Genomic DNA, 26558 nt, shown 5'->3' with positions numbered 1-26558 from the left:
CTGTCCACATCTCACAGTCCCATAGGAAGGGAAGGAAAACCAAAACAAAGCAAATAATTTTTCATCCATTCATAAGGGGAGAGAGAAGTAAAACCACATGTTTGCTAAAACTGCCACATCGAGCAGCATCTGGGTGTTTTTCATTGTCAGGACTCAGCAGTCAGAAGCTTTGGTAATGAGTAGAGCAGGAAATCTAAGAGAGGCTCTTCAGAATGGTCTGCAGACTACATGTGCTATATCACTTAAGGAAGGGAGCCCCAAATACCCTCATAGATATTGTCCTGTGCAAGCAGCTCTTGAGGATTCAGTGCTACCTTGGTTGAGGGCTGTAGTCTCATCTTGCATATTAAACCTGCTGTAAAAATATCACCCTGAATAAGACAATGTCACCTCAGTGAACCCATGTCAGTGTTGCCAGCCAACCCGGCCCTGCAACATCTAGAAGAAATAGAGCCAAAGTCTTCAGACATGGTGTGCATGAGGCATTGGCTCAGTTTCCATTTGGTTACCTGGGCACATAAGCTCTGCAATGTGTGTTAGATCCAACACTGGACAGAACAGAGATTTCCAGTCATATTGTCCCTTTGCTTGGGCAAGGACGGATTTCCTGAGAACGCTGATACATACGAGCCATGACCCTGCATTTGGTAGATTTTCTCACTTTTATAACATCTCTCTTAGCAAATCTTAAGATGGGGAGACATAGATGAAGCCTTTCTCATTCCCTGCAATCACTGTCACCAGAAGGAAACAGCTTTCAGAAACACCCTTCTTTCCTTTCCCTTGTCTCTTCCAGCTGCAGCCAGCAGTGCTCTTTGTGGGACTTTGGGGAGCGGAGGGGAGGGAGGGAGGAAACTGCAAAGGAGCTGATGCGTGGGTTGGCTTTGAACACTGTGTTGAGGGGAAGGGTTCGCCATAGGCAGCTTTGGCTATCCCAAATCAAAACAGCACTGCTCTACCAGGGTGAGCTCTGCCTTTGCAGCACTGTGGCAGAGGCAAAGAGTTATCCAAGAATGCAAAACCTTCAGCTGTCAGGGCTCACACAGCCAGGGCAGGATGAGGACATGTCATCAACGGACAGCCCCATCTCTGACGGTTTCCTGGGGTGAGGAGCGCTCTCAGTTTCAGCACCTGCCTCCGTAACTCCCCTTGGAAACTGCCTAGGCTATAGTTTATTTCCTGGAGTGCTCTGTTGAGAATAGGAGGGGAAGCCATGTGGAAACCAGTGGGATTGGGAAATGAAAGCTCAGAATCCCTTTCCTGCCTCCAGGTAACCATATACATACATGAAAGGTGAAACAAGTGCATCATAAATGAGAAAACACCAGAGAATAATCACAGTGACAGGAAGAAGCCTGTGTTGGCCAACAGATGTCCCCCAGTTCTGACCTTTGTTTTCCATGTTCCTCATTTATCTTCCCTTTTTAATCAGATGAGGCAGGTAGGAGTGAATGCAAATATATGTGTCCTCTCAGCAGTTTAGTTGTCAGGTTTCAGTGAGCTGGCCACAGCTAGCTGGGACTGTGCTTCAGCCCCTCTAGTTACCCCCACACTGATAAACCAAACGGCCAGGACACCAGCTCAAACACTGGCTGGTGGCCATAGGCGCTGATAAGCTGGAAACAGTAGCCCAGGCAAAGCCTGGTCATGGTTCAAGGGATAGCAAGGGCCAGGGAGCACTCCCAACTAGCAGGGTAGATGAAGCTAAATTCCCTCTGAAGGAGGAAAGATCGTTGGTGGTATGGATGAGGGCTACGCATGCTCGCTGGCTTCAGGACCAAAGAATAGACCTGGATTAAGTCCTTACTAGTTTAAACATAGCCTGTGTGACCAAGAAGCCTGTAAATTTGAAATCATGAACCACGAGCTCTGCCAAAGATCATTGCCACAACCATACCTTTTGGTAGGTGCTCCTGTGACACTTCTCTGAGAGGTTACTTATGGTCTTTCATACAAGTAATACCTGTACAGGCTGATCCGTGGTTAGGGCAACATTTGACCTTGAGTTTTGCAGAGTACCTCATGTTCTTGCTCTCTGAAACATCAGCTGTGATGGGAAATGTCTAATGGGAAATTTTATGGCGCAAAAGCAGATTTTGCCATTTCCATAAGATCCGCTTGGATGGTTGAGTTCCCTTGAATGCACAGAGGACCTGTTCTGAAGTCACACAACCACTTACAAAAGAGGTCCCCTCCCTGCCTTACAGAAAAAAATACCCTCTCCCCAAAACTCAGCTTCACGTTCAGCATTCCTGGCATCACCCAGGGAGAGCTTGCTTGCCAGAAACCAGAAGAGAAGTGTATAAACCAATTTGTTCTTTCTCCACTGTCCTGGTTCTTCTGGATTTTGGGCTGGGGAGCTTTACAATTTTTATCATTATTTAATATTATTATTATTAATCTCTGCTGATTCAAACTAGAAGGGATTTTGTATCTTTACTCAGCTGAGATTTTTACCTGTTCCAGATGTATCAAACGTGCACATATGTACAGATATACGAGAGTGGGTATATATACATAAATCCTTTTATTTAATCAACCAAGTCTCTGCACACAGTTTAAACCCATGTGTTAAAAATTCTGTATTTGGTTTGGAAACTGAGCTTGTGGGCTCAGACCATGGTTATTAAGCACAGCCACAGCACCGGATCAGAGATGGGCCTTTTCTCTGGAAAAAAAAGCCAAAGCAGTTGTATTTGCTGAAGATACAAAATCACCCCCAAACCCTCTCTGGCTTGCAAATCAAGCAAACACAACTGTTGCTTGCCTTTGCATGGAAACTACCAGCCATTGCCTTTTGTGTCTGCAGGTGAATACCTGGTCACGGCCACATGTCGCCCAGGTCAGTCAGAGCCTGAGGAGATGCTGCTGCCCAGGAAAATAACAGAGATGCCAAGACTACCAGCTTTCTTAATTTAACTTCTTATTGTCCCAAAGGATCTAAGCATAATTTTCTGTCTACAAACTCAGATAATTGCTGGACGTAACTCAAATCAAACCCAGATCAAAAGTATTAATGGAGCCTCATAAAATTCTAGTTACCTGCCAGCCCAGTGTGACTCTTTATTTTTTTGGCTATGGGAGTAAATTAGCAGTAATCTTTTCTTTATTGTCTTGGAAAATGGCACTTGGGGTTTTAAGCCAGGCTTCGTACATTCATTCACTAATTTTGCAAAGCTGGTTTAGTAGCAATCATCTATCCCTCAAAACAGCTTAGCCCCACAGCCAGGAGTGATGAATCACAGAAGCACAGTGGATTTGCTGTAATGAATCATACCGCATAACAAATACACTGAGGAACAACCTCCTCAGTCTATCTCCAGATCCACAGGTCTTGACTAAGTTATTTCTTGTTTGATTCTCCGGACTAGAGCTGGCTGTACTTTCATCCGTCTCTGTGTGGAGGCCTTATGATCTCCTTTATGACCTGCTGGGTGGAGATCCACAGCTAACAGTTATGGTGCTTAAAACTGTCCCCTCCACCCTGAACCACAGTGGTAATCCTGGATATTGCATCTTCTCTCTCAGCACCCTCCTCCAAGGTTACACCCTTTTGGAGTGATTGAAAAGTGTAAAAGAAAGAGGAAGAAGGTGGAGGTGGGTAGGTCTGGTTAAAATTAGGCACCTGCTACCACTCAGGTGGATGCTTTCTGATTTCAGAGACACCAAAGAGAGCAAAGGGTAGAGGTTGTACCTGAATGATGAGACTTGTAGAGTCCCAGTCATCCATCCTGGCAGCTACACACCGTGCAAATAAGCTGGCTTCCACTAAACAAGCACCTCTTCTTAATTACCTTTATGCTGGGAGGTGGGACAGGAGATCCAAGGCAGCAAGCAAGTGTCTGTGTTCCCGGGCTGGGCAAAGCTTGGCCAACACACCTGAAGCCTCTCCTTGGCTGCTTCTTTGTCTCTTGCTGGCAGCTTCAGCAGAGAAAGCAAGGAGCAAACGGACCCTGGAGAACTTCCTCTCCTGCCTCGCAGCCAGACCTGAGGCCGGGTGGAGGAAGGTCCCTGTACTGCAACTTTCCTGGAGATAAGAGGGGAATTCACTCTCCTGGGCTGTCAATCTTGCACCTTTTAACTGGCAGTGAACTCACTTTAATAAGCAAGGGTGTAAAGCGATTTCTCATTTCACTGATAACCTGAACTCTGACTGAAAATAAACCCCCCAAATGGAAAATCCAGACACTAAAGCTTCAAGCCAATGTGCAAAGATTCAATCCGGCTAAATCGGTAAATTCCCTCACGGTAATTAAAGGCACTAATTGATTTGTGAAAACATCTTCTGGATGGGAGCTGAACGGGGGGATTTACAAGCCCTGCTCCTAATCCCCAGATACTCCAATCAGTCCGGTTTGACAGGGAAGCAGAGAGCTGCCGTGGATGAATGAGGGGAGACTAAGATTTCTTATTTTGTACCTTTTCAAGGAAATATCAGTGCATTTAATGGCCAATTTCTCTCTTCCCAAGGCCATTTCTGCAAGCTTCTGAGACCATTTGAGTATTGCTTTGACACTTTCCACAACCAGGGCAAATGCTCCTCTCAGACACCTTCATATCATCCCTCTGAATTCACCAAAGCAGCATCAATGGGGTGAAGAGAAAAAGGGAAGGCTAACAAGGAGGAAGGCTGTTTGATAGGGCAGGGACCAGGGCTCCCTTCACGTTTCATCTCAGGAGACAGCCCTGGGGCTTTCAGATACGACAGCCAAACAAGAAATGCTTAGTCCTTAACCAGCACGTACATGAAGGCTGTGGCAAAGGTAGGAATTGCTGCTTTAAAACCCAAGGGAGACTCACTTCTCTAAGCACAGTTATGACATTTATGCCTGGGTTTAAGAGATCAGTGCCTGATACTGCTGCCATGCGAAGTTGCGGATCCAGCCCAATGGGGCCCAAAACCCAGTCACGACTGGAAACAGTAGGAATTGCAGCTTTTAAGGGTATGACTGCGTAGTTTAATCAGTACCAGTGGTCTGTAACATTACTCAGACAGGGACCATCCTGGTGCTGGAGATAAACCCCAGGCTGCAGTAATGAGGGAGAAAGCTTCAACACTAGGTTGGAGAACCTGCTGCACCTGCCTTTGTGATTAAAGCATGAAGTCTCCAAGGCAAGCTTCTGGTGAGCATTGGCAGCTGGATTTTGCTGCATTAAGGCAGGAAGATTTGCTCTGCTAGTGAAGATGGGGTGCAGGATCATTTAGACTTGGATCATGCAGAGTTTGTTTGCAGAAAGGACCCTGCTCCTCTCCATCCCTCACTAGACTGTGGAAATTTTGCTCCAGGGGTACACGTGAGCACAGATACACATTGAGCATCCAAGGTGTAACAATGCATGCACAATGCACTGCTGGCCTGTTAGGTCTTCTGGCGAGGCAAGTCCACCAGCATTTGTAGTCCTTGGGCTCTGGGAAGTAGCTCTGCACAAATCTGTTTCTTGAACACAATGCTTGGAAATCCCTTTTCTGTATCAAGGACCAACATGAACACACCAGTGCTGCATGAGAAAAGAAGGGGAGGTGGTACGGGGTGTCCACAGGCTGCTTACCTGAAGATGCTCCACTCAGGCTCAATCCTCAGGATGGTTGGATCCTCCACATATTCATACTGCAGCTCCTGATGTATCTTGGCCTTGTCCACTCTCACAGACACCTTCACCTTCTCAAAGCCTTCATCCGATGCAGTGGTGTTACAGACAATGTGCTTGGTGGATCTCCTGAGAGCAGAAGCAGGTAAATATAAACGAGGTGCTACCAGCAGTAAACCAATGGTGCCAAAAAGAGCCCAGCTACTTAATCTTATATCCTGTGACCTTAACCTATGCACTGTGAAGTGGTGAAATGCGCTGCTACAGGAATATGTTGTGAATCGCGTGACACATCTATCCGAGGAAGTGACATTGCCTTTTCGTTAGTTTAAATAAAACCACAAGAGCCATCATTTCTCAGGTCTCAGAGTGAAAACTGAACCCCAAGGGAAGTGCAAACCAGTCCTCTCTCCTGAAGTATTTCTGTGTGATTAAATACTTGATGGATGTTTCCTTCCTGCTTGCAGACATATGTAGCAGCAGCTCGTAAAAAGGTGTTTGCACCTCAGCTTTCCAGTCTGGGATAATAAAGCTTACTTTGCATTAGGACTGTAAGCCTTGTTTAAGTGCAGTTTGCAGCGTGCCTGGGACCTCTGCATGGAAGGTGCTAATATAGTGGGAGGAATTTTATGATTATACTCAAAGAAGATTCTTCATAAACCTTTCCTTTTGGGCAGGGCTCAAAACCAGCTCCAGGTCTGAATTTTGCAGTGGCCCTTACCTTCCATAAAGAGCCAAAAATCCAGGCTTCAAATACCCTCAATCTCCCCAGTCCTGTGGTTTGTGATGCAGCCTCATCTTATGCCCCTAGAAAGGCTAAAGAAGGGTGCATCCTTCCCTTGCAGCATGGCATTCACCTCCACTGCTTGCACCTTCCAGGTGCTCTCCAAATTCCCCTGAAAGGCCACGTTCAATCCCTCCTAAAACTCCCCAGGCTCTTCAGTGAGCATCTGCAAGCAGCTGTGGTTCCCACTTGGCCTTTGAAATCACAAGCTGTGACTTTACTCTCTTGAATTATAGATGCTGAATCATACCACCGTCATGACAGGCAGCTAAACAGGATCCCCACAGCCAGGAGAGGGAAGGGCATTGCCTCAAGACAGTGGTCCCAGGTCTCCTGTGAATAAGCCCTTCTGCTGCCAAGGACATGCTGGGAGAAATGTGCCAAGTTCATCTTCAGCCTCCACCGATATTGGCAGCAGAATGTGTTGCACTGGGTAGTTTTGAGCCGCGGGAGCCCCTGGGAACGGGATTCAGGCTCATTCTCACAGGGATCAGGGAACATTCAGCAGGTAACACTGACATTAAGCCTCTCTGAACTGCAGTTGAACAGGAGCCAACCCAGAGCTGAAATGTTGCAAATCATCCATTTCTTAGCACTACAGGACTATTCTGGGATAAAAGGGAGGTGTTTTAATACATAGAACCAATGTTGTCAGATTTTCTTTGTCACCTCCACTAAAGCAGGGACATGAAAATGAATCTTTTAAACGATGTACTCCCAGAGCAAGTAGCAAAGCATGGGACCGTGGAGAATTGTAGTGAAATTTGACAAGGGGCCATGGAAAAAGGAACATCAAATACCAATCAAAACAATGAAATAAATCCTATCCTCCCACCCCAAAACATGCACAGTAAGGTTGCTCACAGTGCGAATGCAGAAGTCCCATTGCTGAAGAGACGTGGCCAAAAAGAGGAGCATGAGGGACAGGGTGTCTGGGCTGCAGAAGTCTCTTGACTATAATTGCTCACGTCTTTCAGGCTCAAGCATGTACAGTAGGAAAAACTCATCTGTACCTGTAGAAGAGGCAGGGTTGTCGCCCAAAGGTCACGATGACATTGCTGCCCGCATTAAGGTTGTTGCCTGTAATTGTCACCTGGGTGCCACCCGACACTGGGCCCCGCTTCGGCTTGAGATCAGAGAGTGTCAGAGTCTGTAAAGGCAAAGGGTCATGTCAGAAACATGGCAGAGGAGCCTAAGTGCCTTCCCTCTCTCGTTTTAGTGATGGAGAGAGGTATACACCCCCAGAGGTTAATCACCTCTCTGTTAGCTGGACTTCAGGAGATGACCATATCTTCCTACCAACAGAGGAGCATAAAGGGACTCCAGTCCTATCATAGACACCCTGCTTGACTGCCAAGTTTGGTGGGATGAGTTCACACCTAACCCCAGTCTGTTCTCACCCCTGCAAAATGAGGTCTGTCCTTGTACCCACTCAGAAATATGCTGTGCTTGCCAAGTCAGTTCCACACCTGGAGCAACTGCAGCCACAATCTCCTGTCTCCATTGCTTGTTTGACACAGCTCAGGTGTCTTTTTGCCATCATACAACACCACTTCTGCAAGATAAAGAAGGTCTTGGACTGTCTGATTGGATCTTAATGAGGACTCTCTACCTCCAAACTGTGGAACTCACAAGTGATGAAGACGTCCAGGTCTTTAAAAGATTACTCTGATCCCTACTGGTCTGACAAGGGAAGAGAACGTGCTGTATAGCTCCAGAGAGTTGCCTAAAAACTCCCCCTGTGCTCATGGGCTTTTTCCCTGGGAAGGAGGAGTGCTGTGGTTCAGCAGAGCATCTGAAGTCATGTCTTGTCTCTCCCACATGCCTGCCACATGACCCCAAATCTTTCTCTTTTTCTTATCAGACTTGGATACTGGGACAGTCTAGTACTGCATGAGTGTCCTACACCGATACAGCACAGCAGCGCTTATCTCGAGGTGTGTTCTGAAATACTACAGCCACAAAAGGAGCACTGTCCAGATGAACACTTCTTTCCTTTTTCTGCTGATTTTCCGAGCCTCTTTTCCAAATGTATCACGGTGCTGTGTTAATATATCAAAAAGGGGCACAGTTTCTTTGGGGGCCCCAAATCTCAAACTTCTTTTTCTTACCCTCCTGCTCTCCCTCATTCCCAAAATCAAGATAAAATACTTGCACTCTGAAGGCAGAGATCACCCTGTTACCACAATGCAGAGAGGAGACATTTATTTTCAGGGAGAAATTTGGAGTTACAGTTTATTCTTTCATTTGCATTTTAATAGAAAAACTTTCCACTCAGTCCCAAGTGAAAAGCTACTATATGCATTTAAATGAAGATTATTTTTCCCCCCTCTCTTTAAGAATGATGACACAAATGCTTGAAGCTCTCCTCAGCTCCTCTGAACGAGCAGGTACATCACACAGTCACCTTATTGAGCTTTGGAGACCATTAATCCATGTTTATAAAACCACCTGACACACACCACAGCTCCCTCTTTCACACACACAGAGCCCTCTTTATCCCTGGCTCCCTCAGGCTAATCATTTTGAAAAATAGCGGCAACGGTTCCACTTTGCTTTTGCTCAAAATGCAGCTACAGCTTGGAGAAAGGCCTGAACATGAAAATCAGACCTACAGCTTTATAGAAAAATCTACTGTCAGAGCTGCCCAATGTTTAAACTTGACTGGTTTTGGCATGGTGCTTTGGAAATCGTTTTATACTCTCTAACAGCTATGATTGGGATAAAAGATGCAGGAAGAGCACGGAGGTGCAAAAGATGCACTTCAGGACGTAGCACTCCTCTATTTTCAGGGTACCACCTCAAGCTCTGGTGGCAACTCCTCTTTAATTCCTTAATTTTCACCCCCACCAGTGCAAATTACTGCTCACCATGAAGGTTGCTGCAGGGAGGTGATGTCCCACCTGGGAGAAAATGGGCTGAGAATGGCCAACTTGGTGCACATAGCCTACACAAACCATAGAGGAACAAACCGTTTCAGTTAAAGACCCGAAGCCCTTGTCCCTCTTCTGTATGTGGGTTTCCTGGGCTCTCCTCAGAGGCAGGTAAATTAGCCATGCCCTTCTGAGGATCCTCACAGACCAGAACTACACCAGCAGCGCTCCTTGGCAAAGTGTTGCTGTGCCTTGTGCCGATCTTACAAAAGGGTTTGTGGCTAAGCTTTCAAAGTTGTGATAAACTATTAATTATTGACAGCGGCCTTCATGAATATTGCACAGCATGTTTGCAGTAAAACGCAGCCTTCAGACTATTTACCATTTCCTTGATGATGAAAGGTGATGGAAAATGCAAGGGCGGGGCTAGCGGATCTGTAATAAGCTGAAGTGGACAGTGACAACGAGGGAAAGAGGACAGGAAATCTGTACCTTTCTAGGAGCTTGCCTACTTTCCTCTGCTCCTCAACCCTTTCCTTTCCTCCAGTACCTCCTCCACACAGGCTGTCCACACTGAAGCTGCCATCAGAGCTGTGTCTAAACTGACCTTATGGTGCATGTCAAGACCTTGGTTCCCACTTCATTCCTCCTGAAGACAAGGGCAGACCAAGATGAGACTCACACACAGCTTGTGCACCTGGGTTTCCTTTCTATAGGTTCAACAGTAGCAGCAGGAGGGCAAAGGTGGAAGGGAGACCTGTTGCAAATGTTCTCCTGGGACAAGGATTTTAGGAGCAGACCCAGAAAAGGTGCAGTCAGAGTAGCCCACACCACCTGCACTGAGCCATAATATTCTCATCCAAAGCCAGAATAAAGACAAACTTCCTTCAGCATCTGAACTGAAAAGTGAAGGGAAATATTTTTTGGATTGAAAGACAATGGCAATAATCATAGAATCACAGAATCATAGAATCATTAAGGTTGGAAAGGACCCTTAAGATCATCGAGTCCAACTGCTAACCTATCACTGCCAAGCCCACCACTAAACCATATCCTCATTATAATCATAATCATCCTAATGATAGCAATAAAATGAATAACTAAGAAAAAAAAAAGAATTATTTTCATTTAGATCATCATAAATTTAATTTCAGCCTGCGACCAAATGCTTTGTTTCCCTTTTGGCTTATTTTACTCTCTAATGCCATTTGCATTTTTGATCGCAGATGAGTTTAAAACAAACTAACAGCATTTTGAAATTAAAAGTTCTGGTTAGAAATGCAGAGAAGAACTGTTCTAAAATCTCTAAACTAAGCTCCCGCTTTTTTAAAACACTGGAATTAAACACTCTGTTGAGTTCAAAATGTCACCTCTTCCAATTCTTGCAGGAGAGCGGAAGTCTGAACCTATTGGCCAAATTTGACCCTGTTTTGTTTCAAACCTTTTGAAAAGCAATTTTCCGGAGGATTTGCTATGTGTCAGAAAGAGACGTTTATCTCCTGTGCGATGCCCTTTCTTAGTTTTCAAACATCTTCCTTCCCTTAAAGCTGCCACCCGCCATTGCGGGATGCCAAGGCACGTTGTGATGCCTGCAATAACATCTCTACCCTCCCGGCAGAATTATCAGAGGAAGCCAAGCCGCGCCAACAAACACAGCTCCTGCTATGAAAGCACTGGACACAGGAGAGGGCATATGATGGGCAGGCTGGAGAGCGTCGGTATTTTTTTCTGTCTAGCACAAAGGTATCAAGGTATTCAGCAGAGAAAACCCTGTTGACTTCATGCTTATGCACGGCTGGGATAGCTGGCAGCCGGAAAGCCAGCAAGCGGAGGGAAAAGCTGTCACAGACAGACACGGATGATCAAAATCAGACAGTAATTCCAAGAGTAGCAAAGGTGACACGCTGAAGTGTAATGTCCTGGAAAGAGCCCTTCTGTCTGACTACTGGGGGCTATTGCTCAAGGTGTTTCTCTGCCCCCACCGCTGTAGCACCTGAGTGACATCAGAAAATACAGAGAATAGAGAAATTTCTGTAGCTCAAGGGGAAGATCTAAGATATTTGCATTCATTACCAGTTCCCTTTACCATTAAAAAAAAATGCTTGGGCATGTGAATAATTTCAGAAAAGGCCCATTCCCTTGCAGGAGTCAATAGCTTTTGATGGGAAGAAAGAGACCCTCTCATCTCAAACCTGCACAGATCTGCACAGATCAAGGCCAGGCGATGCTTGCATGTCCCCAGCAAGGGGCCTTAGAGGAATAAGCAGGTCTCTTGGACAAGGAGCATCATCAGAAAGGCAAAAAAAAACCCAAGTTCAATGTACAACATGTGGCTAGCTCTGCTCCTCTCTTCCACGAGGCTTTCACCACGGCAAAGCGACAGTCTCGGGCTGAACGTACACCAGTGGCGGTGTGGAATCAGGCCCAGAGCGCCTCTGGCTGCTTTGCAAGCTGATGTCCCAGGCAGGCGATGTAGCAAGCCAGCTTGCCAACCCCAGCAGTCTCTCCAAAAAGAGGAGCATGGCTGCTCTCTGAACGCCGTCAGCATGCATTGAGTGGAGGTTGCGTGTGTGATCCCACCGCTCACCGTGCCTAGGGAATTTTGACTTCATTTCCAAATTCCTCATGGCTAGGTCCTCTCTCCAAACCACCCACCCTTAAAAGCTAACTGAAGTTCAAGCTTGCTGGTGCCTGTTGTTACACCATGGAGTACCCAGAACAGTTGCCTACTTGCGCTGAGCCACAGTCATACCCTACAGCTCACCTGCAGCCTGGCTGCTGAACTGGTCCCTCCTGATCTAATGCTGCTGGAGTGCAGCGCTGCTTCTCCTGGACACCCAGAAGACCACCTAATGCAAACACCCCTTGAATACTACATCTTGCAGAAGCAACGGCCACTGCTATGGTGTCTGCCTGTGGCTCAGTAAATGAGAATGATTGTCCTTGCTAGCAGAAGGCCATAGGGTTTGCACTGACCCAACACCGCAGGGTCTCAGGGCATCTCTGGGCTTGCCGTGCCCTGAGCCGGGCGTCCCTCTGGTCACAAGTGTCCCATGGCCAAGGGCCTCGTGCCCAACCTGCCCGAGCTCAGCGCTGGGGACACCCCGCACGGCCAAGGGCTGCCGCCCCGGGCAGGCACTGCCCAGCAAACACCAGCCCTTTGTGTGCCCGGGCTGGGCGCTGGGCAGCTCTGCCGCTGGTGCCGGGGGCCAGGGAGAGGGGAGCAGGCGGTGGGAGAGCGGGGATGAGGATCCCCCCCACTGGTCCCAAGAGTGAGGGGGAAGAAACCCCACCGTGAACATCACACTCCTGCCAGGGAAGAGCTCAGGGTGGTAATGACTGGTGGCAACCCCTGTGTTTCTCCTGGAGAACACTGGTCGTTTCAACTGTAGGGCCTGGAGGGGTGCTGGTAGGGTGAGCAGCACACCTGGGAAAATTAAGAGACTAGGAAGGATTTTTTCCTTTTCCATTTTTTTTTCTTTTTTCTTTCCTGTATAGCATTTTTAACTATTAATGAAGATTTTCTGTATTAATTTGGATTATGGCTATATGTAACTGTAACAGGACTAATAATTTGGCCTATTATTAGATTGTTAAAACATTAATTAGGTGAGCTATTTTTGTTCATAACAAGATTTTGAAAGGAAACGGAAGGTACAGCTTGGTGCACTCAGAATGGCAGTGAATAATTCAGGTGCTAAATATGGTTAAGGACAATGGATAGATGCAGCAAAGGGGACCAGGGCCTGAGGACCTTCAGGGCCAAGTAGAACTTATCTCAGGAGCTTACCATAAAGTAGTAGAGCTGTGAAGACCTGGCCATGAACTCTGGTTTGCACTCGGCCACGCAGATTTCCACAAATCCAGCATGCTGGCTGGGCTTGGCCTCCCCCATCTCACATACTATCCTGTGGAGAAAATAAGAACCAGAAGCAAGGTTTCAGGGGTGGTTTGGTGGTATCTGTAAGACGAAATTAGAGCAAACAGCCCATACTGCTGGGGAATGGACTGTAGACTTAACACTTCTCTTTCCTTTCTTAATTCTCTTCTTTCAAACTAGGATCCAAACCGTGGACTAGGTTATTCTTTAAAAAGTGGTGGCTTCTGGCTGTTAGCACTTGGTGGGACAAATGCTTAGCTGGTGTAAATCAACATAGCTTCACTTAAATATACCGACAAATGCTGGGCTGAGGTCTGACCTCAGGGGTCCCTCTGCCCACCAGCCTTGCATGGTGCACAGCGTTGCAGCTGTGAGGCTTAATGACCATTCCTACACGTGGTAAGCTGCTTCTTGGGGCTGCTGCCCCCAAACTGGAACTGAACACCCTTGCGGTGGCTGTTATGTGAAAACCAGAGGATAACTTCAGGGCATATACCATGAGGATTATCTAAATATGCAGTCCAAATATAGTAATAAATGGATTATTAACTCCTGAGCTGTAAGTAAGCGAGGAACGGCATCTTCCATTCCTCACTTCCAAGGTTGGGTGGAATGGACTCCTTAGGAGATCCTACAGGTAGCAATGACTGTTATCAGGTGTGCTGTGGCCCACTGTCTGCCACACACCCAACTTACTGCTCTGCCGGGATGTACCCTTCCACCAGCGGTTTGCACTCCACTCCAGCCACTTTGACGTGTGATGCAATATCTCTGAACTCCAGCCCCAGATTCTCCCCACGGATGGTCACTTTGGTCCCTCCTTCACGAGGACCCGTCACTGGATTGATCTGGAGAAACAAGCCAAAGAAAAGAATAATCAGACCACCTATTTAAAGACATCAACATCCCCCCAGGTGGAAGAAGAGGCAATAGCAGGTCTCTTTGTGACCACTAAAGACACTTATAATTAAGAATGCTGAACAACTGAGGGAACAAGCCTACTCCAGCTATATCACTCCATCCAGATCCATCCAGATCTCCTGCAAATATATATCACACATGCCCGAACCCCAGAGTATAGAAAATTCTGGCCCAGATCTCATTTACTGTCTTTTAGCTACTTGCAAAACAAGCAGAGACAATTAGGAGAGGTTTCTGGGTAGGAGCAGGGGTTTCTGGTGGTGCAGCTGAGCCCTGCACTTTATAGACATGAGCCATGGAAAGCCAGGAGAGGGGCACAGTGGAAAGAAATGGGAGAAAGAGCAAGAAAAGGGCATAAATGCCTTCAGCCAGTCACTTTAAATCCTAAATTCCCAGCCCAAAGCACATGGGGTTTTTGGTCTGTTCTGGAGGTAGGTATTGGTCGTGCACCACAAACTCAGTTGAAAAGGTCCACCTGAAAAAAACAGCTGAGGCACAACAGAAACAGCATGTCACATTAGGTACGGAGTAGGTGGATGGTGGCTGAGACAGCAGCAGTTGCTGTGTGCCAACACGTATTTCTGAAAGAGCTCCAGCCGCCCTCACAGGAGAGCTGGGGCCAGGGGAACGGCAGGCGTGGGAGGCCCCTGAGCCCCAGCATGAGATGAGTGGCTATCCCAGCCATCCTGCATGATGTTTGCATCCTGGTCTGGACCTTCACCAGACCCTGGCAGGGTAGAATCACTGTGTCTTGCTCAGCAAAGGCTGTGTTAGGCAGCAAGGTCAAAGCAGCAGCCAAACTCCAAAGCTCACCTCTCCCTCCCATTACAAAGGCTCACCCTACACCCAGAGCTGTCTCTCGCTGTGCAATATTTCTGGCCCATGCAAAGGGGGCGTGTACATGGGAAAACTTTCCACATCACATCATCAGCCTTGTTCAGAGCCAGGTGGAAATTAGCATTGGAGTCGCCTCCTCAACATTGAAACAACACAGAAATCATGGGGCTGGCCCTTAATTATCTCAGTTCTGTCCTTCCAATTATTCACCACGCCCAAATGCTTTGCCATACAACTGGCTAGTTGAAAGGGGCTTCAAACGTTGCTTTCAAAGGGTATTCCCTGCTGCCCATTCAGTATGCCATGGATGCCACCTGCCAGCGTTGGCAAGGCTCTCTCTGCAGCGAGGAAGGGGGAATTCCCTGTCTGAGGTCTGTACCCACTGGCCGATGGCTCTGCCAACTGGGAATCTAGAGCTGGCAGCTAGACCCTTGCATAGCACTCGGACTGGCGGGGAAAGTCGAGGTACTGGCACGAGCAGGGCTGCTCTTGACCACTTCCCAGCACTGAGTCTGGCACCAGGGTTAGCCTAATTTCCACCCAGATGCCAACTTCTAGAACGCCCACCTTTAATAAAAAGAGAAACGCCCTGACACCTTTAAGGGATGTTTCATTTTAGGATAATTAATTTTAGGTACCATGAACCACCCCCTGAATGGGTGTGTCTTTGCTCTGTCTATACAAGGAACCAACAGAGGTTAACAAATTAATAACACAGATGATCACAGACAAGTGCTTGGACTTGTGGAGTTGTGTAGCACAACACAACCTATGCGGCACAAGATCCCTGCAGTGGCCCGATCTCAGGTCCAAAAACCAGGCAAATACCACATGAGCCAACAAAATCAGAACCATGGCAGGCTTATTCCTACTCCAGAAGTCAACAAGATACTTAAGTCCTAAAAAGAAAATGGCACAACGTTCATAAATCTGACAGGTGAAATGATTTTTTGGCTTGGCTGGAGATTTGACCTTTGGATGGTCTGTGGTGATGTGATTGATAGACAAGTAGAAAATGGATAAAAAATGAACAAAAGAGAGGCATTTGTGGGTATTTTCCAGGAAATGAGGAATCTTAAAAATGAGAATGAAAATAAAATTTCTATTCCAGGAGAAAATAATACTGATTGTCTCAACGCTGGGGACTCAACACTGAAAACTTGGAACTATTTTCCAAAAATGGAATTTCCAAAATATTTTTATTCTGTATCATTCATACATATCTATTTGAGCAAAGTTTTCTCTGTGATATACTTATTTTGCTGATGTCAGTTAATCCTCTTCTGATAAAGCGCTATATGAATGATGCTGGAAGGCTTGAATATATCACCATACCAAATGCAATCTAATATGTACTCAAAATGAAAAAAGAAAAATAAACTAAAATTCCCATAATTTATTTTATTTCCTTATGTATTAGATACTCTTTGTAAGAGAACTGAGTTCTCCATGGAATACTTTCGTTCTGTTTGCTGGTATTAAACTTGCCATCAAATGGTTTTCACTTGTTCTAGTAAGGTAGGTGTCTAATAAGCTAGGTCTCTGGTTAATTAGGGCTCACCTATGCTTGAAGAAACTTGCTAGCACGGGCAGTACATCTCATAGCAGGTCAAAAGAGGATTTTTTTTCTCATATGACTAATGTCATTGCCCTGAATAAAAGGTGTAGTGGTGAAAAGGAACATCTTGCTAGAAAAGTCCTTTCCTTTAGGACTGGGGTGAGTTTGAGACAAAAGTTTCACTGCAGAAGTCACAAACAACTCAGTGGAAACATTATCATCCTTCCATCTCTGTCTAAAACACGAGATTTTAAAAAATACTTGCTATGACTCAAAAAGCATCTACAGGAAACTTCCTGGACTGAAGGCAGCACAGCACCTCTGAACCCCGCCCTGTGAAATTTTTAAGTTGTAAAGGCCAGTTTCAAAACCCACTTATTTCCTTAAAGGCCTGGGGGTTCTCCCAGGAGCATGCAGGAGACTTTTTAACCCCAGTTCATCACAGTCGCACAGATATGTACAAGAAGAAGTTGTTACTGCGCTGTTTTAACAGCGAGAGGGAAGGACCCTGTTTCTATCATAGGTGCAAAAATGTGGAACAAGACCTGTCGCTTTTGGAGAGGAAAATGCAGGCAGGGAAACAACAACTGCCAGGAAGCCTCAGCTTTCTCTTGAAGACCCAGAGCTGTGACACTGCATCGCAATTTATGCCCTCTGCTCGTATCAGCCTAATGCTGCAGCTTGTCACTCTTAAAGGAGGTTTTGTGGCTCAGCGAGTCTGTAAGTCCTTTAATTTCACTGAGTGGCAATATAAATGCAAGAGCTAGTAAATGAGCACAGGTTATGGGAAGCTCTGTGCTGGGTGCCTGTGTGTGTCCGTGCAACTGTGAGTACACGTGTTGTTTCTCCTCCTTTGCCTGCACCGATAGTGCCCTGGCTCCTGGCCAGGATATGCACGCTCTTACCAGCCGCTCCAGACCTACCATTAGCCGCAACATATATCCAGTCACTTGAGATTACTTCCATGCTAATGGCTCAGAAAAAGACTTTCCAAGAGCTACTTATGATTGCACCAGACAGTTGGAATATTTCATGAGCAAATATTGCAATGATCTGTTTGAGCTTTGGGAGCCGCTAGAGGAAATGCCAGCAGAATTAGAAGTATGTCCCTTCTGGAGCTGTAGGGTGGAGAGGGCGCGCTTTGCACTTCATAAAGAGACTGTAGATGCAGGGTTGGAGTCAAAACATTGCAGAGAAATGTGGATGGACCTTCAGAACTTTATACTACCACATGGTCAGGCCCTCGTGTTTTGGACTTCTGTTTTGTTTGGTCATCCATCACTTTCCCAAAACCAAATTCTATGAATCTGTGCAAAAATCTTCTGAATCTTTCCCAAGGTCTGAGAACCTGAAAAGATTCAAAAAAGGTTTCATCCAGCCCCCTATAATTTTCAAGGCCTCAAAGCTGAACTTTCAGAAGTAGCTGCTCATTCTGGCTGTCTCTGGGTTTGGTTTCATGGCTTCAGGTGGTTCATGTAGGCTTAAAATTACAAACCCCAGATAAATCCAAGTGTGGAGGAAGAGTCTGCCTTGGAAATTCCAAGATGAGCCTCTGCTTGGAAATATCAAGATGAGCCTAGCACTCCAGCAATCCAGCTAAGTCAGGACTTTGGGGACTGATGGATGGCAAGAAGATAGATGGAAACACAGTTAGAGGGGCTCCTTTCAATGGCATCTGGGAAAACCAGTTTTCATCCAGCCTTTGCTTTAACAAAACTTTCACATGTAGACATTGGTTTAGGGCTCATCCATAGTACCCACATTTTTTGATTCTTAATTGAATACAATAGAAAAAGTCTTTCTTGCTTTCTAGGAAAATGATCCCCCTAATATTTCATATTAAACCACAACCATGGAAGCCAGATTTTCCTCCTTTGCATTTCCCTTTCTCTTCCCTGTCTCACTTTCCTCCTTAATTTTCTCATCTGCAGAATAAGGCCATAGCCCCCCTGAAAGGGTACTCAACAGAGGCACAGTGACTGAGAAATGCTTAAGGCGGGAGTCAGTTGGTAAGGATGTAGCCCTCATCATCAAGGCTCAGATCTGTCCTGCTGCCTGCCCTGTGACCCTGAAAATGGCGCTCATCATTATGGCAAAAATGTGCTAAGACAACAGACAAAAATCACTTTAGACTGGAGGCCTGATTTCCCTCCCTTGACTTCTGTCCCTTTCTTTGCTCCCTCTTTATATGGTTTTGCTATTCTCTTACCTCCCCTTTGTACTATTGCCCCAGCTTTTCCTTTGGCCCAATCAAATACACTCAATAAGAAACCTTCTCAAGAACACTGTTATGCTGCAGATCCTTCCCCACAGCTTTGCCCTCATCCTCTCTTTATCACTTAATAGGACAGTTCCAAGCTTCATTTAGTCCAGGCTTTATCCTGCCTCCTCCTTGAGCCTTCAAAGGGGGAAAGCTGACAACTGTACGGGGCTTTGTTCTATGGGGACTTCTTTCACCATGCAAAGTCAGCCAGGCAAACAGAAGAGCATATTCTGCTGGAGTCAGCGGAGTCTTGTTTTTTTCTGGGCATTGGCTTTGTCCATGTCATACTCCCAGGCAGCATGAAGTACAGCCTGCTCTCTTCCTTGACTTTCTGTCAGCAAAGTTCAAAACACTCTGGGATCACCCAACATCTCCTTCTCAACCAGGCTGGCCAGAGAGGCTGTTTCAAGAGACAGTTGGGCTCAGAATCACAGAATCCCAGACTGGTGGGGGCTGGCAGGGACCTCTGGAGCTCACCCCGTCCCACCCCCTGCTGGAGCAGGCACCCCCAGAGCAGGGGCACAGGGCTGCGTCCAGGCGGGGGGTGAATGTCTCCAGGGAAGGGACCCCACAGCCTCTCTGGGCAGCCTGTGCCCCTGCTCTGGCACCCGCACAGCAAAGGGGTTTGGCCTCATGTTCAGGGGGAACTTCCCGTGTTCCAGCTTGTGCCCGTGGCCCCTTGGCCTGGCGTTGGGCACCGCTGAAAAGAGCCCGGTCCCATCCTCCTGACACCCACCCTTCAGGTATTTATGGGCACTGATGAGATCCCCCCTCAGCCTTCTCTTTCCAGGCTCATTTTATTACCCTCACACAATCCATTTGAGATACCCTAGAGCACCTTATCTCACTTCAAGCTGCTTCTAAAGGCTTCATGACACATTTGCCAGCTCTGTGTAGGCAGGTCAGATGCTCTGGTGTTCCTCAGATTGCACTAGCAGATTGTGTTTGTGCAACTGATCCATGTCCATATTGACTACGGTGGAAACTCTGACACCCTATGTTGTAGACACCTGAAGTTCTGTGCCTACCTTTGAAGGCCACCATGGCCTCCCATTCCCAAGGTCACCTGGAGCTTTACCTGACCCAGCATAGCTTAGCCTCACCTTCCCTTCACCAACCCAAAGATAAATCAGGAGAATAAATCAAGGGAAGGGTACTAGAGGGAATACCCCAGCCTCTTGCAGATCCATGACTTACATCTGTGATCTTGGGGTTGGTGCATTTGCCCTTGGTGCTGGACAACTCCAGCCACTGGCTGTCCTGGGCTGGGCAGTGCTGCTTCAGCGTGCACTGGTTCTGCCCCTCACACCAGCCACACTCGAAGTCCGGGTCGGCTTTCAGGCAGAGTCCGCAGCTGTCCCGCATGGCCCCGCACTTGTACAGGTGAACTGGAGGGACAGGAAAACAGAGAGGGCCTGAGAGATGCAGACAGCATGAGAGAGTGGTGGGATGTCAGAGGGTAGAATGAGGAGCAAGAGAAGGGGTGTTCTGGACTGCTTATCCCAGAGGCAGGATAGGAACTCTTCAGGGGGAATAAATAATGGGGGAAAAAACGTTTACATCCTTCTTGAAAAAAACTTCACTTGTCAGAGTTCATCCCCCATGACAGGTGTTTTTGGAAGGTGACAGCAGAAGGAAGGATGTGGTCCTCAGTAGTGATGGGCAGCAAGCAGGAGATTGAGGGGGAAAGGTGCTTGGGCAGTGACTTGGCCTCAGTCCCTTCCTCTTTCAGAGACAGCCTGAGTGTCATGCAGTGCCACCTATAACCAGTCTCATCCTCAGCTCTTCATTCTAAAGTGATTTTCTAGACTTGGTCTACCCACAGCTCAAACCTGGGGTGAAACTACCCAGAACTGGGTGTTAAGATAATGTCACTCAGGTTCTCCCCCTTAATAGAAATCCTAAAAAATAATAGTAAACCCATAGTGGTTCACTATGAGGCTGAATCCAGGGATTCACAATCAGCCTTTCCCCCTTCTTCTGCTCCAGAAATTCAGTCTGCTTTACACTTTGATCCTCCTCTAATACAGATAGCAGTGATTAATGCTTAGCTCCATCTTGGACTGCTGAGTGATTAGAAGCAGTCACAGCTTTTTCCAAACAAAGCCTAAAAATGTTGCAGTCCTCCTAGAAAATAAGATCACGTTATTTATCCTTATTTTACAAGTGTGTAAACTGAGGCCTGTGTGGCACAGGGGTCTGATAGCAAAAGTCTCCTCGCTGAAGATGAAGACGGCAGAATCAAAGCTTTCAGACTGGCTTTTTTTTCCTGTATTTGTGGGTATGTTGGTGGATTTCTTTGTAAGATGGGGGATTTTCCTTTGCGCTTCTGTTTTGCTGTGTCAGTAGGTGACTAAAGTCTTGTCTGTGGCTATTACTATACCCAATCTCAAAACTCAAAGGCTTTGGATATGTGTGCTGAAAAGCTCTGGCTGTCTCTTAATACCCACACCCCAGAAGTCAAGTATTGACCATTGCGAGAAAAAGCTCAGAAACTTTTTATTTCTCCAGGTTGGGCACAAGAAACTTTTGCAAACCAGTTGTCCATCACCTGCCTCCTGAGATACAGCCCTTTCTGTAATTTTCTGTTAGATTTCCTCAAACTTGCTGAGTTGCTCTGCTTGCAATGCTATCAGTGAGTATCTCTCCAGGCACTTCAGGTAGGCTTGGTTTAGTTTAGCTTTTCAGCCCACCAGCCCAGCCCATGTGATGCTGGCTATGAAAGTAGTAGCACCTTCGTTGCTTGAAGGCAGTTTACCCCGGTGCAACTGCTCTTAGAAAGGCACTGGGTCTAATCCTGCCCCTGCCTCTACCTTTTCAGTTTTCCAGAGAAGGTCCACTTGAAGCACCCTCCAGGGTTTTGTGCTTGCTTGCAGCCACTACATTTTGCTAGTAAATAAAGCTCTCTATGTCCTCGAAAGCATGTGGTGTACCTCCACATGGTATATCCATGTGCATATGTCTAAGCTCTCCTCCCAGCCTAAAACACGATGGTATCATCCAAGCTGCTCATTTGGGAGAGCCAGCAGACAGTTACACTTCCCAGATTTTCCCTAGTCATTCCTTATAACCTTTTGGGTTTGAATAACCCAAGAACTTTTAAGGGACAGTGCTAAAGACTAGACACCACAGATGTTTCTTGAGTTCAACCCCTGGTCTGGTTTCTGTTACCAGCACAGACATGCCTAAAGACACAGTCATCATGATTATGAGAATAATTTTACTCCTACATCACCTAGGGCAGCTCAATAATGCCCCAAAAAAGGTTCACACGCTTGGTGGGACCATGTTACATGAGGACCGCTCAGGATATATATAATTCTGCGATATTAGGTAGCAGAAAACTAAGAAGAACTGGGGCAAGTGCCCAAACCCTGACCTCCAACCCACACTGTTAAAGGCCAGCACAGTCCATAGCACGGTCTGGGCCCGTGAAAATTAGCACTGTCCTGGCAATGCCTTGACACAGGGTGGAGAGCAGGAGAGAGGACAGACAGCTTCAGCATTGAGAGAAGTTGGTGGTGTGAACATGGGCTGTGCCACGCTGCTGGATGCCAGGGCTAGACAGGGGTCTCCAGCCTGTTGTGGTTACTGTTTTGGAGAGGACAGTGCAGGACCTTTTGCATTCAGGGTGGTTGTTCGAACCCACTGGCTGTTCGAGCCAGCAGAGAAAGATGTCACAGCAGTGGGTGCAGGGGGAGAAGGACAGGAAGGGGTCATGCCATGGGAAGAAGAGTTGCCTTCTGGATTGCTCTCCAGCTTCAATGTGGTGTTGGTGGAAACCTCACCCAACACCCTTCAGCGTGAGGGTGGGTGTAAAATGGTGGGAGAGGAGCATGGGAGTACCTGATGGGGAGAGGTGGACTCAAAGAAGATGTGGAAAGTGTCCAAGAAAAGAGAAGGTAAAGTGAGGGAGGGAGAAAATTCTGAGAGGTGATATGAGGAGGAGAGAGTCCGCAGGTCTGAGCTGTAAATGCAGAGCAGCCAAGAGGAAAGCTTGCCTGGGGGAAAGGCTTCAGGGTGGCTGAGGGTAATGGGCAAGAAGGAAGAAGATGTGAATGGACTGTCCACCTCCAGCAAAAATGCCTGCCTCAGGGTCATGGCTGGACACGCAATATCCCTCTGTGAGGGGCACATCGATCCTGTGCCATCAGTGGTAGTTAAAAGGAGCCAGGCTCTGGGCAGGAGGTGGGTTTTTTGTCCTTTGCCATTATCATTTTATTTTGTTCAGACTTTTCACACTGGCGAGCTGCAGCCTTTCTCCTCCCCCTCTCCCTTCCCCTGTTCATTACTACATTGCCTCTGAGCAGACAGCGCCTGATCTCCTGGCATGTTAACTTGAAGAGCATCACTGCAGGAGAAATAAAGAGGGGCAGAAAGCTGGAGAAGGAGGGGCAGAGGAAAAAAAAAAAGGCATGAAAATCTGGGGAGAAGCAGGAGGCAAAGATGATGAAGGAACAGGGAAAGCAAAACAAGTGGGAGGGAGAGTCATATTTCTCAGGTGCAAAGAGAGAAGGGGGGGACACAAAGCACACACACACAAAAATTGGTAATTTGCAGAGTGCAGAGAACAAGTATGCACCAGACAGCACGGGGAGATGGTGGCGGCTTTGTTAAGTGTAGGGAGCGATGCGGCCCGTTGCTAAGGTTACCGCTTCCAAGGACAAGTTGAAATAACTCTTTACCTTTGTTCTGTGCTGGGTTGTCAATGTTGAAATTCCCGTTCCACACGACCGTCAGCTCCACTGGCAGGCTGTTAATCTCCATCCCTTCATACGAATACTAGAAGTGGGAGAAGAAAAACAAAAAAAAAACCCCAAGCCCAGATTTACATGGTGCCCAGAGGTGGGGAGGGGGTGGGATGAGGCAAGAGGTGGTGCCGCAAGTTGTGAACAAGAGAAATGGAGCTCTTAGCTACCTCCCTATATCACCATTACCTGCCAGAAGGCCACGGGATGCTCTCAAAGTTGTAGTTCTCAGTAGAGCAAACCGTTCCCATCTCAAGAGACTACTTAGCTGTTAGGTGAATATTCCATGATTTAAGCATAGTTGCATGGGATGGTATTATTGCTGGAAAACTACCTTCAAGGTGTTAAGCACAGCTCTGAAGAATATGTTGCTAAGTCCCGGGTGCACCTCTAAGGTGTACATTATGCACTGTGGGACTACCAGCCAAATCTACCTCCGCTGTGTACTCCATAGGTGCTGAGCGTATACATAAGGTTATCTACACTGGTCATATTTTGAACAAATCTTGGAATCTGAGAGAGGTCTCAGAAAGCACAGAACAGGCACATCACGGAAATACCTTAAAAAAGGGGAAAATGGAGGTTCTGTGTAATTATAGACCTGTCAGCCTAACTTGGCTTCCCAGAAAGAAAGTACATCAAATTATTAAACAATCAATTTATAAGCACCTGCAAGATGATAAGGTGATAAAAATCAGCCAGCATAGATTTGTCAAGAACAAATTGTGTCAACCCAATCTAATTTCCTTTTTTGACAGGCTTAATGGTTTTGTGGATAAAGGGGAGGCAGCAGATGTGACTTATCTTGATGTCAGTAGAATATTTGCTACTGTCCTACTGGAGATTCCCATAAACAAATGAAGGAAATATGATCTAAAAGAAGCCACCATAAGGTATATGCAAAAGCTACAAAGAAAAAAAGTCAAATAATTCAACTTCAGGCTGGGAAGGTGTTTCAAATGGAGTATTGTCTTGGATCTGGCATTATTGAGTATTTTTACTACTGACTCGGATGATAGGCTACAGATTTTGTGAACGGCACTGCTCTGGGAGGGGGTTCAAGAACATCCAAAAGCATGGTTAAGAATTCAAAACAAACCTGACAAATTGTAGAACCGGGCCAAAATCAACAAAGTGAAAATCAATACAGGCAAGTACCGAGTTTTCTTCAGTAGGAGAAATCAGTGCAAACAAATGTGAGGTTGGAGTGACTGGCCAGTGCTGCAGGAAAGGGTCTGGGGACTACTGAGTATCACAAACAGATTGCGAATCAACAGTGTCATATTGCTGCCAAAAAAAACCAAGCAAATTTCATTTGGGGATGTACTAGATAGAGTTTGTTACATATGTAAGCCCCAGGAGGCAATTATTTTTCCCTACTCAGAACCAGAACGGCTTCAGCTGGAGTAGGGGGTATCCAGTTTCTAGCAAATATGTATTACAGCCATAGAAATCTTCTGAAAGCGTTGGACAGACTTACACAAACACTTGTCAGGCACAGTCAAGGTACACAGATCTGCCCTTAACGAAGGAAATAGAAGCTGATCTCTGGAGGCCCTCTCCACTCGGAGAGCTCTCTGACACGTGGTGCTTAGTGAATTTTTTCAGCTACATTTCGGTGTATCATAAGCCAGTTCACACAGGGTTCACTGTTCCTGTGAACTGTCCACTGTTCCACCTCCATCAACAGCTTCTACCCAACACTTCACCAAACGGCAAAAAGTCTTGCAAAGGGAGGGGAGGTGGTTGCTTAAAGGACAGAATGGGAACAGGGCAAGAGGGGGAGAGGCATTTCATGGGCACTGCTATTACTGACCACAGCGTACCTAAGGATTTAGCCTCCTGAGACCAGGAATCTCCCACTGCACTGGGATCTATAGCAGGACAAACTCCCACTTTTAAAGAAAATGGTGTTTCCCCCACTGAAATTTAAATACAACTCAATAAGCTGTCTGGGTTGGTTGGGTATATCTTGGAGACCACTAAACAGTACCTCGTCACTTAAAGTCTCAGCGTGGTTTTCCACAGAGATGCCAAAGCTCCGAGCCTTTAGAGGTAGGTTTTTCTGTATCTGTTAATTGCCATATAATTGCAAAGTAAATTGCATACGGTGATTTCTGTCCATTACAGCAGAGTGAGTGCTAGTTGCATGGTAATTTCTTTTTGGACAAACTAAACACAATTAGCTACTAATCTGCAAGACCCTGTGATTACGATCTAGTTGTAGGGTATTTATGGGTATAAGCTTTGTGGTTACCATGGAAGTAAAGAGCAGCCGCAGGTTAGCAGAGTCCTTTGCAATAGGGCTGTACCCGCCAGTCTCATTTAGTATTAGCATTTTTATGACAGTTCTCGGTGTCACTGCCAGCAAGATGCATGATGATGCAGAGCCGCTTGGACTCACAACACTGGCTTTTCACAGCTTTTTGGAGCTAGGAGCAAGGATGGAGAGACAGGAGTGGGAAGGAGAGTGCCTGAAAAGTAGAGAATAATTAATCTTCTGCCACTCAGGAGCTTTGCAAATGCCTGCTTTGCACAGTACTTTGCAAGTGCTGATTGGGAACGGGGAAGAGCACGTATACAGAACCACTGGTCACCCTAAAGTCAGAAGTTGAGTCCGTAGGTGCCTGAGAAAGCACTTCTTTCTGCCTCAGCAGAGCCTCGTATGTGTGTTGGGTTTTAGCTGTTAGCAGAGCCTAGACAGGGCTGCCAAGGGACAGGCAGCTGGAGTCCCCCAGAGCCTTTCATCCCACTGAGGATCCCAGCGCCAGCAGCAGGAGCCCAGCTGGGATTTTAGATCTTATCTGTCTGCGGCACCAGGGGTAAACACATATTAAACTTGTTAACTCAGCAGACTTGATCCAGAACTGGAAACGGATGCGAGGGAATAAACAACTGGATCCCTATGGAAGAGTTCCGAGGATGAAGCCCACTGGGGGCAGGAACAAGGGTGCTCACGCTGCTGTGCCTGGCCTGCTCAGCCAGCTCGTGGGCTGCACAGCAACGAAACAGAGCGACTTGCAAAGTACCGGCGAGTAAATGCTCTGTCCCCTTCAGACCGCAGGAGCTGCCAACTCATTGTGACCCCTGTTCAAAGCCCACTGA

At 46.7% G+C, this 26558-nt stretch overlaps 1 protein-coding gene across 4 annotated transcripts in view; it reads right to left on the bottom strand.

Moving 5' to 3' along the window:
- The window catches only part of PLXNA4 (plexin A4), a 460966-nt gene that overhangs the window by 62300 nt on the left and 372108 nt on the right, over positions 1-26558 (bottom strand). For all 4 annotated transcript variants that reach the window (XM_064442386.1, XM_064442376.1, XM_064442394.1 and 1 more), the window contains 6 exons: positions 23391-23487; positions 19903-20093; positions 13823-13974; positions 13037-13154; positions 7387-7523; positions 5551-5718 (listed from right to left, as the gene is read on the bottom strand). In XM_064442386.1, the coding sequence (XP_064298456.1) occupies positions 5551-5718; positions 7387-7523; positions 13037-13154; positions 13823-13974; positions 19903-20093; positions 23391-23487 (863 nt within the window). The remainder of the gene's footprint in view (positions 1-5550; positions 5719-7386; positions 7524-13036; positions 13155-13822; positions 13975-19902; positions 20094-23390; positions 23488-26558) is intronic.

This window comes from Phalacrocorax carbo, chromosome 1 (assembly GCF_963921805.1).
Source record: "Phalacrocorax carbo chromosome 1, bPhaCar2.1, whole genome shotgun sequence".
Taxonomy (NCBI): Eukaryota; Metazoa; Chordata; class Aves; order Suliformes; family Phalacrocoracidae; genus Phalacrocorax; species Phalacrocorax carbo.
This window is presented reverse-complemented; position numbering and strand designations above follow the sequence as displayed.